Genomic DNA, 16,676 nt, shown 5'->3' with positions numbered 1-16,676 from the left:
ACAGACGTTGCCACGCCATTGTGTACCCATCTACAAGCTCTCTGGGAAGAAGAAGCCGTCTGTGCAAGATCAGTAAGAAACCGCTGTACTCAGTGTTGTGAAGCACCCACAGTTTGACGTGCTATTGCTAAACAAAACTCCAAATAAATAATTGAAAGTTTCTACATTTTGCACAGTCACCTGTTAAGACCATCCAGACATTACTGACTACATGACATCTGGACATCCTACCCCTTCCTCCAAATTTCAGCAAAAGTGAAAATGTAGGTGTGGGTTTGTGGCTTTGCCTATTTTCCCTATACAACTACACTCTGTATCACATGTTTACCCTATCCATCCTGTCACTTTATGTACATGTGCCACTATGTACGCACCCTGTCCTGCTCTCGTGCTTGGTCGCAGGAGCTTTACTGATAACCACCATTAGGTGTTGAGGTGTAACTTTTAGTTGTGTGTTGAATCTGGAGACCCTACTGTGGTGCTCACATGAACACCATACAGCAGGATGCATTCTAATCCGGACTGAAGTGTGCCTAGGGGAGTACTACCAGTATTCATAGGTTAGGCTGTCACACAATGAAGTGCCCATGTTGTCCACACAACACTGTCTCTAATAAATGATGGGCAAAGACATGCTTAAAATGGAGTAATGGCTTACCGACAGAATGTTTGTGAAATACGCGATTTCAGCTCCAACCACACGGATGTTGTTGGCTGCCTGGGAATATAGAGTGCTGGATCCACCCAGCCAGTCCACACAGATACAGTTCACATCTTCCACTTGGAACATCCGCTGGTGCAAACGTAGAGGGTGGTGGGAGAAAGAGACAACTCTTGTAAGTAGGGTTGGCTTACTACAAACCATAGTGAGGGCACCATATCAGCATGGCCTGCCCACCACCTGCACATTTCCTGCTTTGATCCAGGCGGACCTTCATGAATTATTTTCATACATTGGAGTGAATAAAACAGACCTCAGTGTTCTACATACAGCAGAAAACATTGTTATCCAGCATCTTGGAGGAAATCAAAGGGTATACAGTGTTTACATCGAATCCTATCTATCGAATCTTTTATCTTGAAAACCTTTATATTGAATGTATTTAGGTTTGGGGTAAAGGGTTATATTTCTGGGGGAAACGGTCGGGATGGGCTTTTAGGGGTGGGAAACATGGTTTTCGGGCGACCCGTCTCCCCCCCAAAAAACCGCATTCACTATAAAGGTTTTCAAGATAAAAAATTTGATATAAAGACATGTAACCCACTGTGCCACATTACAGAATGTTAGCATTATGGATGCCCAGTCAGGTAAGCAAAGCTAACTTGGACTTTTACTATATTACCCGGCCCACTACCATGTGAAATGCTTTGTTATCCAGAATGTTCCCCTTTGTTGTCAGCCATTTAATTATCCGCAACTCTTCTTTTACTGGCAATGACCTTTCTGGCTAATATATGGAGGGATAAAATCCTTTGGGTGACGTGTTGCGGAAATGCTCCATACTTGTCCATTTTTACTGCTCTTTTCCTAACACCTAATTTTTGGAGTTGTTTTTTTCCTTACTGAGTTACCCTGGAGCGGTATTACAGAAAGGTTTATGTGACCAGGTAATTCAAAAGCAGAGGTCTTGCTTTCAGACTGCGCTCACCACAACAGTGTCCTTAGAGTGATCATAAGCAAAGGAATGTCCATGCATGTGCACTGCGCTGCACATGAGAATTGCGCATTGCCATGCATGTTCCTTTGCTCCGAGATGCGCATTGACTGCGCGGGTGCATTAAGGCTACTTTTGCACATGCCCACGCTAAGGTGGCTGCCGCATCTCAGCTTGTGCTCAGCATATTGTCCCTATATTCATTTATCTTCATTTTTATCAACATATCATCCTTATGTAAAGCATACAAGCCAGAAAATAACAGATTGACAAAAAACAGGGACCAGATGTACAAAAAGATTTTGCATATTGAAAACGATTGTCAATCAACGAGGCAGACTTCGTAAACGCTAGATTGCCATTAACAAAATGGGTATTGCAACAGCAATTGTCACTGTGAATCACACACATTGCTGTCACTTGTGAGTTTAAAGGTAACTTAGGTGGAAAGTCAGCTTCTAACCTTCGCAGGTCTCCTAGAAATGTACAAATGTGTTCTGTCCGCTCGTGCAAGACAAAGGTCGAGTGTATATGTGAGGTGAGTGGACTCCATTTCCCGGCTGTCTTCCTCCTCTTATAGGCCAAATGAGGGAGACCACTCTCCAAGAAAGGTTGATATGTTTAGGCCGGGGATAATCACAAGTAGGCAATCCTGGCACTGGACTAAATCTGCCCAAACACTACAAGCTCTAAGAAGGCCCTCGCCTGTTGGACAGTTGCTCAGTGCCACTGAACTTTAATGCATATCCTTCCCACCACTCTAGCGAATGTAAGGCTCTATTGCTTTCTCTATGGCACTCCCTCTTCAACCCACCACCCAACATCACTGGTAGAACCAGTGCTCTCCATCGCTCCATGTCCACACAGGAAAGTACTATCATCTCTCCTTCCCTGTTGGCACAGACTGGCCTGTAATGTTATACAAGATATTTCCGAATACGCAAGTTCCATATTGGCCCAAGAAGCCAGTCTGGGTCAGGAAATGTTGGTTATATCTTGCCCTGCCTGACATTTAACTGACGTGTCCCCAGCCCTATTGACTTAAACGGAAAGATCAGCCCCCCAGTTGGTAGGTCTTCTGATGTCCAAACATTTTCTTCTACCAGTTTCACTAACGTAGCAAAGATCTATATGTCTGACACAGAGCCCTCACACCTCTGTCTCTACACTCCCACTGTCAGACTAGACAACATGGAAACTGCAGAGATTTTTCAACAAGAAGTTCTCCTGAGTGGCCTGTTTACTTGGGGGCCATGTCACTCTCGCTAACATATAACTGACTACCTGAGCCCTACTGGTCTCCACTTCCTCATCTCTCCTTCGCTCCAATTTACAAACATATACATCTTAGTGTGCTATTTGATCAGGAATGCTGTCAGAAAATGTTTAATTTGATTCTCTAACACAATCTACACACCATATTTGCCTCTCTAAGTTGTTACATTGCATCCAAATGAGAAAACAAAGTATTCGGCAGGAGCCGAAAAGCAATAAACTAAACAGACATAGCCTAATAGATTTTGGGCCTCATCACGAGCAGTGCGGTTTTCCTGCAGAATTACCATTACTGCCATGGCATGCAAAGGAATTAGCGCTGCATCACAACCTGTCGGGAACCCGCACGCCCCAATGAAGGTAATGGTAATTCCGTCCAGCAGAATTAGCACTGAAACAGAGCATCCCGGCTGTAAATCTGCCGAAATCCGGCAGCATTACCGTTACCAATCGGCACTAATAGCACTGGCGGAATTATCGCCGGCGAAAATAGCATCATTGCCGGAACGAGAAGCCTTGTGACGGCCATTTTGAAAAACACAATCCACCCTGAATCCCCCACTTCCTCTAACCATATGGACTCACAAGTCACAAGAAACATTTACCAACAGAAGACCAGAGGGAAGGTGTCAACATTCAGCGTGGGGGAGCTCCAAGTCCTCACTGATGAGGTGGTTGGCCATTGTTGATGACTGAGTAAGATGGATTGATAGATAGACAGATAGATAGATATGTGTCATCCCACAGGGTTCAATCTTGTCCCCCGTTCTTTTCAATCTTCATATGGAACGCTGGGACATCTAGTTCTGAGGTATTGCCTCTATATCCATCAGTATGCAGATGACACTCCACTGTATCTCCAAGTGTCTTCAGAAGGTGACGTCATTAGACTTCACCAATACCTGTTTGTATTGAGACCTGGATGCAATCGGTACGTATGATTTAGTACAAGGAGAATTCTCAATAGTTTTCAACCATTTTGTTTTCAACCATTTTTTCCTTAGATTCAAAGTCAGCTGTGAAAACTTTAGGACTCTTTCTGGACCCTGATCTATCCTTTAAAACTCATACAAACATCCAGGCACAAACAGCTCATTATTAAATATCAATACTTCTGAAAATGAAACCATTTTTACCACTGAGTGTCTTTGGCACCGTGTTCAATCCATTGTTCTTACACAGGTGGATGGAGGGAATGCTTCATGTGGGATTCCATGCTTCTGCCTTAAAACCCTTGGGAATAGTCTTACACAGAGCAACCAGAGTGATTGTTGGAGCCAGGAAATTTGATTCAGTAACTCCAATTTTAAAGTCCTTACATTGGCTTCCTTTACCAGCCCCGATTCTTTTTAAATTAGGCTGTCTGACTTTTAAAGCTCTTCGTTCAGGTCTCCCTGCTTGTCTTTATGAAAAATGGTGTATTTTAGACAGAACTGAGAATTCCCAAACTAAAGATAAGCTGATTTTTTTTCATCCCAAAGGCAAAGAAAGCTCAGAAAAAAAAACAGGCACTCTCGATTGCTGCCTCAACTTTTTGGAATTTTCTTCCAGTTCACATTCGTGAAGCTGATTCTTCACTGCATTTTAGGCAATTGCTGAAAACGTCCCTTTTTCCTAGAAATTAATGTGTCGCTGCATCGAGGCTTCATTATTTTGCATTGAATTCTCCGGAATTTGTTGCGTTTTTCTTATTGAAATTGTATTTTTCTATACCATATTTTCTTTTGAACAACACTATGTTGTTATATTAATGTCGGTAAGGCCCAGATTTCGGCTTTGGAATCTAGTTGTTTTTATTTTTGTATGAACATTGAATTACTTTTTAACTTTGTACAGCACTCCATACATCATCTGATAGATAGATAGATGCACAGATAGTTTGATACATATATTGTCACATATGTCTCTGACACTCATGATCCTCACATATACATCTCCAGCTTAAATAGTCACTGCTAATTTGGCTAGGTGACTCCCACCAGTCCTACATATCTATCACCCTGCCTAGACATACTTTCTGCATATTGTCTATGTTTTCTGGTTACATCCTTGTGCCTGTCAGTGGTTTTGCCCTACTCTTGAGCCACCTACCTTGCACATGTCCGACAGCCAGTCCTCCACTCTGCCACCAAATCCATGTACTATGAACCGCGTCTTGCGGCTTGTTCGGAAATTTGACGATGAGATGGTAGATGCATTTTTTGCAGAGATTTCCTAAATTGGAGAAAACATGGTTTGAACTTTGTCGTTTTTAGAGTTTTAAACATTTTGCTGAAGAGAAGTGCAATCTATAAACAGTGCTTGATGAATGTCACATGCAAAGTCCAACAAGCCAGCTTGGGGCACCGCTCTTCAAAGACTGGATACAAATTGTTGGGCACAGACCCACCATTGGGTGACGATTGGACCAGCCTCTTTCTACAATCATTACAAGGCCCGTTTCCAGACTGATGCCTGAGTTTCTTCTGAGTTCCAGGTCATAGCAGTCAGTTTTACAAGTTACAGCAAACACGTGTTGGCAGGGCTGGCCTTAACGCTAGCAGCCCCCCCACCCCCAGCGAAACAAAATGAGCACCCTCCCAACCCCGCATTGGATTTGAAGGAAAAGGGAGTGTGTTCGAGTTGCCCAATTATGGGCTAATTCGGCCTCATTTTCATGGCAGAAGGGATTATTCGAAAAAGTGGGGTAAGTGGGCCAGCAGACGACATGTACAGCCTGTGGGCCTGCCCCAGGATTTGCTCCCCTGGGGACTCTTAAGTCCCCACTCACCTCCAGAATGTCAGTTAGGAGGATACTGTGCCAACACATCACTCGCTGAAATATAGCATTCGGGCGTGCAAATGCCATAGACTAGCATCTCCCGAATGAAAGGAGGCAATTTGGCAAGTATGCAGGAGATCACTTTATAGGAGGCATGCTGGCATGTATGCAAGAGATCCCTTTATATGAGGCATGCTGGCATGTATGCAAGAGATCCCTTTATAGGGGGCGTGTTAGTATGTATGTAAGAGATCTTGGTATGGGCCTGTTGGCATGTATGTACGAGATCTTCGTATGGAGGCATGCTAGCATGTATGTAAGCAATCTCTCTATGGGGGCATGTTGGTATGTATGTAAGCGATCTCGCTATGGGGCATGTTGGCATGTATGTAAGTGATCTCTGTATGGAGAGAATGTTGGTATGACTGTAAGTGATCTGTGTATATGGAGGCATGTTGAAATACAAGTAGGTAATCTCCACATGGGGCATGTTGGCATGTATATAAAAGATCTTCGCATTGGGGGCATATTGGCATGTATGTAAGTGATCTACATATGGAGGACATATTGGCATGTATGTAAGAGACATCTGTATGAGGGCATGTTGGCATGCATGTAATTGATCTCTGTATGGAGAGCATGTTGGCATATATGTAAGAGATCTTCGAGTGTGGGCATGCTGTCAAGTAGGTAAGTGATCTTGGTACGGGTCATGTTGGCTTGTAAGTGATCTCATTATGGAGGGCATGTTGGCATGTATGTAAGAGAACTTTGTATGGTGCATGCTGGCATGCATGTCATTGATATCTGTATGGAGAACATGTTGCCATGCACATAAGTGATCTCTGTATGGGGGCATGTTGGCATGTATGTAAGCGATCTTAGTATGGGGGAATGTTGGCATGCATGTAAGTGATCTCCTTATGAGGGCACGTTGTCATGTGTGAGGAATTTGACCGGCCATGTTGGCATGTATGTAAGTGATCTCCATATGGGGGCATGTTTGCATGTATTATTTTTCAATTTATAGAGCGCACTACAGCCCACGGGTATCAAGGCGTTGTAAGGAAATGTAGGCAGGCTTGCTTGGGGTTACAGTAGTGCCGCCCAATAGGAGTGCTTAATACAATTTGCTTATTTACACATTCAGTTGTATTCAATTAAGTTGTTACAGATGATGGCGATTGTTGCACAGATTACAGAAGATAGGTGCATACATAGCAGGGATACAGATACATGGATGCGTAGAGTGAGGCGCCGGGAAATTTGTACAAAAAGCCTAGTCTTGATGGCCTCACGGAAAGCTGTTTGAGAGTCTAACATCCTGATCTGGGCAGGGAGGGAATTCCAGAAGGTTGCGGCCATGGTGGGGAAGCTGGTGCCACCAGCCCACACTCTGCGTGTGGGAGGAACAGAGATACGGTTTGAGTAGGCAATTTTAGACGGTCTGCTTGATGTCTGTCTGCTAATACTTTCAGCAAGGTACAAGGGGCCAGCCCGTGAAGACATTTGTGTGTCAGAGCAAGTGTTTTGAAGACAATCCTTTCCTTAATGGGTAGCCAGTGTACCTGTCTCCTGATCCCCGGGATGTGACCCCTAAGTTAGGTGCCTGTTGCGGCCCTTAAGGCATTATTCTGAGCTAATTGGAGTTTAGATCGGTTCCTTTGAGAGGTCCCAACAAAGAGGGCATTGCAATTGTCCAGCCTTGAACCAATGATGGTACTTGCAATGGGGATGCAAATTTGTTGGGTGAGGAATGGCCTGATTGCATTGAGCAGTTTGGAGTGATATGCTGCTGACGATGTGATAGCATTAACTTGCCTATCCATGGTGAGGCTACTAGGTTCGAGATGCACTCCCAGTGTCTTGATGACTTATGACACTTTTATGAGGATGTTGTTGATGGTGAATTAACAGTACTTCTTGTCCAGTTTACCCTGTGGGACCCCCTCAACAGCATTTCCCCACATCACCAAGCTGCATTTACGCAAGAAACAGCAATATGGCTGCGCTGGCTCCTGTGAGCGCCATGGCCTTAAAACAGCATTTTTGCAGCAAAAAAAAGATGGCTGCACCATCCTGCCAAGCACACTTCAGGCAGGATGTAACAAGGGGACACACTGAAGGAGCGTGCCAGTATGTTATGAAACATATAAATGGAATAAAGTGAAATGGCAGCACTGCTTTGCTGAAAACCCAAAATTCCCCTTCAAAATGAAACTTTTTCAACCTTTACAAATGCTGCTTTGACGCTAATTCCATCTGTTCTGTCTTAAAATACTGTGATTAAAAAGACCCTGCCATGCCCAGGATATTTCATTGTGCCTCAGCAAAACCAGTTATGATTTCTGAGTGACAGGCCCTGTCAAACCAACACTGAGAGAAATCAACAAGAAACTCCACTTTCACTCGCACGGGAACACATGTTTATTTCTTTCCAAAAGTATCCAAAGCTCAGCAGTGCAAAGAGACTCTAACTCTCTGAGCCAAGTCAGTTTCAATATATCTGTGCTTCAGACAAATCTCCTGCTTTCAAGAAAATGACTTTGGCTGCAAAGACAGTGTGGGAATTTGATGGAGCTGCCAAACCGAATTTAAAGAAAGAAATGCTAGCTTTTCACCACACATGGAAAAATGGGCCTTGGCAAACCAAAGGAAAAAAAATGACTTGTTTAAAAAGTAAATTGTTGAATGAAGGCTTTCCTTATTTAGCAATGTATAGGGGTTGTGTTTTTGGTGATAATACACACAGGTGCTATTTTATTCCACAGGTTTGTTTAATTCAGGACCCAAAATAAGAAAATAACGATTTCAAAAACACATGGGCTGAATTTGCAAGCTCCCAAAAAACAGTTATTCCAGTTGGCAGCCCTGAAACTTCCCCCTAGGAAGGGAGTCACAGCATAAACTCTCAGCAGAGACTAACACCCCACTGATAATTACAGGGTGGGAAAGAATCTAGGCTGGGCTGAACCCACTGACAATGGAGCTCTCAGGGCCAGGAAGTTTGAAGTGTGAAGGGGCAATAAAACCTTCAATCAAGCTGAGAAACCCCCACCTTGCTTTGAAGGAAATGACAGTTGGTAGCAGTTGAAGGAAGGGAAAAAAATGATTACGTGACAAAGGACTGCTATTTGTTTCCAAAGACTATTTCAAAAATAAACTTTAAAGACTTTTATCTCTGCAGCAAGACTTTGTAAAAATTTTGAATTTTCGCAGTCCAAAAGTGATTTTTTGGGCTTTCTTTTAAGACTTGGTAGAATTCATTGACACCTTGGGAACAGAAATGGCAAAATAATGCAGCTGCAAGAAAAGCATCCATGTTGCAAATGCAAATTTTTGTACATACATCCCTTATGATAATCCACACCCATATGTAAAGTTATAGAATTTTGAGTAATATAAATCCCAGTGAAAAGCGCATAAAACTGGTAGAAGGGCGAAACAGGGTCTCACAGACTGGAGGATTGGACTGCAATATGCTGCACAAAATTTGTAACCTGTGTATATAATTTGCTAAGAGATTTCAATTGGATAAATGTATGTTTATGGCAAAATCGAATTTTAGTTAAAGTAACTGTGGGAGGTTTTTGGACATTGTAAAACTCACATCATAAATCTGACATAATTTTCCTGAAATCCATCCAGCTGAGAGCGAGGCAGAGACTATCACCCTTGTCCAATCCGGCTGTTAGAGGCGGGTTTAGTTAAGCCTGCCCCAATCATATACTTTGATGATGTCACTAGGCATTATAAATAAGAGTCCCTGACAAGACTCTAGCCCCACACTCTCCCTGCTGTTCCTGAGCTGTGTTCCTGTTCCATCCATCCAGATTCCAGATCCCAACTACAAAGCCAAAACATTGCTGACCCTACTCCAGGGCCCCCTGCAAAACCCAAGCATTGCTGATCCTGCTCCAGCAAGGACTCAATTCTGAAATCCCACTAAAATTCCCAAATAACCAAAGGGGAAAGCTGTGGTGTTTTTGGGAAGCTTCCTGAACCAGCCTGGCTTGCTGCTCCCTAACTGCATAACTGCAAACCTGCCATACAGCTGATCTTTAGTATCCAGTGACCAGAATTGCCATTCCAGTGCCATCCGGTGACCAGAATTGCCCAACTGTTTGCCAGGCGCCCTGCCCTGTAGTGACCAGAACCCTTGACGGTCCAAAATCCCAAACTAAAACTGGACTGTAAGTATCGCCACCCCATCTAAACCCATAGCCTATCTTGTCTTTGTCCTTATCCCACTCTCGCAGTCATTCTATCCTTATCCTGATCACGTGTTAAAACTGTTAGAATCATTCTTGCAACCCTGCCCTTGATTTCTAGTGCCCCATATTAAAAGTGTATGATTTCTTTTGAATTTTAAAATAAATGAATAAATATTATATTTTACCAACCAGCCTGGTTCATGGTCCATTGTGACCCGGGGTATTTGAAAAGGGGGTGTGATATGAGTGGTGTACCATATCAATATTGAATCTATATATAACTTAAAAAGATAAGCATTTCAGTCGTGCTCTGCATACTAGGCCGAGATCAAGGTGTGTATGGCCTGATTGAAATTCTTAACAAATTTTGGGCTTGAGTCCGGGATTGAGTTTGGTTACCAGCTGTGACATTCTAACACAGCAGACTAACCTGCAAGGTAGTGATACTTTGTGTGGTGGGAATACTGGGTTACACTGTACAAGTGCCTCCCCAAAACAAATGCTGTAAGTACCAGGCCTGTGTCTAAAAGCAAAACTAAAATCAACCCCACAAAAGACAGAAAAGCAACAGAATAAGGTTACCCTTACATAAATAAATAAATTAAGAAAGAAAGAACATGTCCAAAATGACCGTAGTAGAAATCAATATGGCTAGGGAGCACCTTCTGCACAAGCTATTTGTCAGAGGTGAGTGGCCAGAACAGGATGAAAAAGTCCAGCTACAAGATATAACACAACAGGTCACTGCCATGAACCTGGACACGTGGCAGGACGGTGGCATATTACACCAAGCTTTGAGTGAGCTATACAGGACCCCAAAAATTAAAGAGGAGCAAATCAAAATTGCCAGAATCACGGCCTACGTGTATCTCCACATGGGAGTGATGCAGGAAAGCAAGAGGAAAATGAAACTCTTGCACAAAATCAAGTTGAACTGTTAAATAAAATCCAGACTGATCTAGATTTAGCAGAACAAAAATTACAGAAGAGCCAAGAGTTGGAGGTAGAATCTGTAAATTATATCATAAAATTAAAAGAAGATTTGGCTCGCCAACAGCAAAATAATGCAGATCAAGAGGCTCAATTAGACGCAGTAAGACTAGAGTGTCAGGAAAAGGTTAACTCCCTGGAAGAGAGTCAACAGAAGCTGACTCAACAATTAACCCATAATAGGGTATGCTCAGGACAAATAAGCATGTTGCAAGACCAGGTCGAAAGGATGAAAGAGGAAAATAATACATCCATTATGAGAGACCTCCACTCTCAAGCAGAATTTGATGAAGAGCGCCAGAAAATGAATACTATAAGGAAACAAAGGGATGAACTGGCGGAACAGAGAGGCACCCTAAATCAGGAGAAAGACGCCCTACGCCAGGAAGTAAGCAAATTGAAAAAAGAGTTACAGGGAAGGGAGTTAGCCCTCCAGAAACTAAATGAACTCAAAACAGAGTATGGGAATCTACTGGAGCACGCACGATGGGTAGAAGGTGCTCTGGAAGAGAACATTCAAACCAAAGATGCAAACTCAGGAGGCGAGTCTCCTGCAACCGAAATTCGCTCATTATTCCCAAACCATAAACTAAGGGCAGAGAGACAATGAGGCCCTCTGTGAAAAGAATGATGGGCTCTACAAACAAGTGGCAGCACAAGAGCGGGTCAGAGAGGCCAGTAAAGCCTTGATACCTGAGCAAAACGCTAAGATCTTTGCTTACTATCAAGAAGTAGGGGCTGAGAAGGAAAAACTAGCAAGGTTAGAGAAAGAAGGGGGTAGATTTAATCTCACCTGGAGGGACCCTGAACAGGTAGAGAGGGACAGGGCAACCCCTGATCATAGCATAAGGACCTCTGTACTAAGGGACTCAAACCCATTTAACACGTTGTACACTGCTGACTTCGTGGCTGCCGGTTCACATGAGGCCATCAGAATTTAACAGACCATGCATGAATGAACTGACAGGTCAGCACACCACAGAAAGTGATGGACGGGCATCCCTGTATCGATACCCAAACATTAAGGCTGATGTCTCTGACAAGGAAGTCTCCTATGAGGGGAGGGTCAGGGAAATAGATCCACAGAAATATTACTTTCCAAGGGACCAGTTGGTCCAATTTAATGAAAAAAAACAATTAAATGATGCCCGAAAAGAGCATCCTGAAGACCTCTACCCAATTAGGGCAGTGGGGTGATACTCTGCCAACCCTGGGAGCAGGGAGGAGTCAGAAGACTACTCTCCTATGCCCCACAGGAGTGGGGATACTAGGCCCCACCATTCTGCGAGCCCCTCTCAAGCTCACAGAACCCGGGAGAGCCAGATGATCATGAGGGGACCTCAAGTAGTAGCACCTCTCAGTCTGAGGACGAGTGGACTCGGGTGACTAAGCCAAAGAAGGCAAACAAACTCATGAGAGTTATGACAGCCGGAACGGATGTCCCAACTGGAGCGCCAGGTCCAAAACCTTAACCAGGATCAGGTCCGCATGTTGAGGGCTCAACAGAACCCTCAGATGAACGTGACGACTCAGAACCCCATCAACCAAGGGTCTGGAACCCCAGAACAATGACGGGGCGAGAACCCTGACAACCCACCGGTTCCAGAGGAGGAGCACGGGGGGAAGGGAGGTGTAAAGCCCTAGAGGAAGCTTCCTTCATCACTCGTGAAAAGCCCCTGGACACCCAGGAACCAGAACAAAAATCTCCTGTACCCGAAAATCTGCAACCAAAGGAACAGAGGGCGGGTAGGAGAAACGAAGAACTCAAAAAGGCCCATTTTGTGGAGGAAGTTAGTGTCCTCCAATTTGAAGGGGAGGAATCTTTAGAGGATTCTAGGAAAAAGATCTTCTCCTTCAGGGACGGGGGAACTCCTCCCAAAGAAAAATGGGTCCCAAGAGATTCAAATGAAGACTGGGTGGAGGTGGGGACCATGTCAGAACCACCCATCCTTGAACCCCAGAAGGAGCATCTGGGAAACCCAATAGTAACAGAGGGATCCCAAACCGCACAAAACAATTCTGTTGACTGCCTCCAAAAAGAGGGGGCGGGGGCAGCCCAGAATCAGAAAAAGGGGAGCCCAAAACTCCCCAAATATCCAAATGTAAAATTTTTCTTTCAGATCCCCGAACTCCCACAAAGAATTATGCCCAACCTACACCAGTGTCAGAGTCAAAAAATAGGAAATCGACCACCTAGCTTGCCCAAAACACACATTATCTTTGCCCCGTAGAGGAGAAGGAGGGTAGATTTATGCCCTGGTTAAGTGCAATGGCAATGTGCATTTTCGGTGCTGGTGGACACTAGATCCCAAACCACTCTTCTGTCAAAAAGGGCCTTTGACCAGCTAAATTCAGGAAGGGGGAGAGATACCAAATCCCTCTCACCCCTCTTCCCGGACAACTCCAGAAATTCGATGGGAATGAAATTCCTGGCAAGGGGACGGTGGATTTGGAAATAAAAATTGGGTGGCAGAAAGTGAAACACCCGGTCATAGTCGTGACTCTAGAGGGCACACCCTGTCTACTAGGAAATGACATCCTGCGCAGGTTGTCCCCCCTAATAGACTGTGAACAAGGTCCTCTGTTTCAATTTTATTGGCCGATTAGTCTGAGTCCAGAGTGTCAACCATGTTAGTTTAAATGGCACATGCCACACGGTTGAACAAAAACCTGATCATATTGAGTTTCATTTGCAGATCGATCAAATACCTGACGTTACAGTAATTGCTGTAGGACAACAAACTGGTGATGGCATTCCACACTGGAAGGAAATACTTTGAAATTCTATACCAATTCACAATCTGAAAATTCAAATCCCATAGCCAAAAGTGATGAGAAACCAGCTTAAAGTTTAGCTGACATTCAGAAAATTAGAGAACAGTTATTCATCCCTATTAATGAGTTAAATGAGGGGAAGGAATCTGTTCTCGCCCGAGTGTGCATGAACAATGGTAAGAGCTTCATCAGCAAAGCCATGTTCCGACAGCTCGCAAAAGATCCAGCCATTCCCACATTTAAATTGATCGATAAGTGGGAAATGGGCCTGGAAACTCCCAATTCCCAACATCTCCGGACTAGCAGGTGTATGCTCAAAATGTCTATAGGAAACAAAAAAGCATAGTAGATAATTGTTGGGTCATGCGAGATGTCCCTGTTGCATTCTATTTAGGCAGTGAAATTCTCCATCGGTTTGCCATTAATTTGGACCTGATCAATTACAAAGCCTGGTCCCCACTAGGGGGCAATCCCATGGACTTTGATGATTCAGAAAAATAATTTTGGTCAGCCCTATTGCTGCCATATGCAGTTGAGGTTCAAATTAGAGAGGAGGTCACCATCCCAGGACAGACCCGACTATTCCCACTTGAATTAAAAATTAATGCTAAATCCTGACGCATATGTAAACCTCACTGCCCATCTCCAACAGTAGGGTTTGGTGTTAAACCCCAACACCATTAGTCAATGTAGACCACAACACCATTCCAATATTGATGGATAACAGGGACCTTAAGAGTATCACTCTGGGCTCAGGCACCATTATTGGAATGGCGGTTGAAGACCGACATTTTTCCATCGATCTAGGTAATGAACTGATAGGACCAATCCCCAATGTCTGCTTTGACAGTGATAGTGACAATGACTTACCACCAGACAGGATCTTTACCCAGCAAATGGGGAATTTCCTGATGTACTCTTCCTGCCCTTATGGTGAGGAAGAGGTGACCTGTGACATCAGGCAGGATGAGGTGATCTTCCAGGTCCACAATGACAGCCTCGCCTACCTGAAACCCTCTGTCCAGGTCACTACTCTAACCAGGGACCTCTCCACGCAGCTGGAGGAGGCCACTGAGATAGCAAAATCGGAGGTCTTTCCAGGCTTCAGGCAAATGGTTGAAGAGCGAGTCAACCTACCTGTGAGACTCTGGAGCAAAAGCAAAACTTGAAACAGGTTTTCTTAGATTTTCAAGATCTCTTTGCAGTGGACTCGTATGACTGTGGTCGCACCAAAATCCATACAACAATAATTACCACGGACCCTGGAATTACTCCAGTGTTTGTGAAGCAATACCGCTTGCCTCTCGCATCCATGGAGTCCCTGATGGAAATAATCAAAAACCTTGAGTCCTGTGGGATAATTTGTCCAGTCCACAGCACCTTTAATAATCCAGTGCTGGGGATTTTAAAACCGAACGGCCAGTGGAGACTCTGTGCTGACCTGAGGGAGCTGAATAAACAGGTCCATATGTCCCAATGACCTCTCCCCTACATTGGCCAGGGGCTGGCCCAGATCCAGGGCTCAAGGGTATACACTGACATTAATCTGACCAATGGGTACTGGACCATGCCTGTCAGTAGGGAGGACCAATACAAGCTGGCCTTTACCTTCGGGGGGCAGCAGTACATCTGTACTTGGACTCCCTTCGGATACATCAACTCCGGCAACTAATTCAACATCTTCCTACATAAGGCCATGCCCGACTTGAGTGAAAGGGGTAACCTGGCCTATGGGGATGATGTCTTGATAAAAAGCTCAACTGTGGAGGAGCACATAGCTGAAATCTGTTACGTTCTGACACAGTTGAGGGTTGCCAGAGCAAAACTATCCTTCCAAAAGGCACAGTGGTGCAGGACCCGTGTCAACTTCTTTGGGCATGAGATAACTCCTGAGGGTCTCTGTTTCCAGGAAATGAAAGTGGAAGCACTTCTAAAACTGAAAGACCCCTATAACTCTGCTTGAGCTAAGAAGCCCCCTTGGACTGACTAATTACATTAGGAAGTTCATTGAGGATTATGCAGAGATCACAAGACCCCTGATCCATCTGTTGAAGGGGGGGTCAAGTGGGAGTGGGGTCCAGAACAAGCCGAGGCAGTAAAGCAACTCAAAAGAAGCCTCTCAGAAGCGCCCTGTCTAGCTTACCCTGTCAAAAACAAGGAGTTCTTCTTGGATACTGGGTTCTCGAATACATGCTTAACAGCAGTATAATATCAAACGCATGACAAGGTCAATAAAGTCATCTCCTATGCAAGCAAGACTTTATCTTGTATGGAGAAAAAATTCAACGATTGCGAGAAGGCACGCCTGGCAACGGTGTGGGCATTGAAAAATTACTGCACGTTCTTCCAGGGGAACCAAATCATAGTGGAGACTCCCCACCAGCCTTTGCAATATCTCCAAAGTGACAGAATCTGGGCCGGAAATGTGAGTAATTCCAGAATTACTTCCTGGATTCTGTCAATGCAAGGCTTTCCTGTGGAGATCAGATATGGCCAAAACAAGATGAGTCCCCTCGCGCAAGGTCTGGCTGACTTGCATGATTGTGCCAGAGAAAACTGTTTCGAGGACGAAAGTTTTAAAACCCAGGACAACATGGAGGCGTACCTGAATTCCCTGCACAAAGTCTATAAAGAAGACAAGTGCAAGGGAATTCCCGCAATACCATGTTGACAACAAAGGGGAAAAAGAACATCCAAAATATTGATGATATGGTCACCTCTAGTGGGATGACCATCTATTGGAAGAAGATCAAGCGTTATTCCAGAATAGAGGGAACAGACAGAACGGGAAATGACCTAGCTGATCAGTTGGCCAAAGCCAGAGCCATCCAGGGGGATCTCCTTGAGATTGAGTCCCTGTTGGGGGAAATCCAGGTCAGTGCTATCACTAGGCGCCAGACAAATGCTCACAATGAACTCTCAACTGCCCAGTGGAGTAAGGAGACCCCAGATGCTGATTTAATCACGGCACAAAAAGGGGATCCGATTATTGGTAAATTTTATCAA

At 44.3% G+C, this 16,676-nt stretch overlaps 1 protein-coding gene across 2 annotated transcripts in view; it reads right to left on the bottom strand.

The window, feature by feature from the left end:
• Positions 1-16,676, bottom strand: part of LOC138473263 (pancreatic triacylglycerol lipase-like) — a 241,481-nt gene that overhangs the window by 144,667 nt on the left and 80,138 nt on the right. For both annotated transcript variants that reach the window (XM_069611902.1, XM_069611901.1), the window contains exons 4-5: positions 5,022-5,144; positions 659-793 (exon numbers count right to left, since the gene is read on the bottom strand). In XM_069611902.1, coding sequence (XP_069468003.1) covers positions 659-793; positions 5,022-5,144 — 258 coding nt within the window. The remainder of the gene's footprint in view (positions 1-658; positions 794-5,021; positions 5,145-16,676) is intronic.

The sequence above is a fragment of the Ambystoma mexicanum genome, chromosome 8 (genome assembly GCF_040938575.1).
Source record: "Ambystoma mexicanum isolate Mex_15411 chromosome 8, UKY_AmexF1_1, whole genome shotgun sequence".
Lineage (NCBI taxonomy): Eukaryota > Metazoa > Chordata > Amphibia > Caudata > Ambystomatidae > Ambystoma > Ambystoma mexicanum.
The sequence above is the reverse complement of the archived record's forward strand: the minus strand, read 5'-3'. Positions and strand labels throughout refer to the sequence as shown.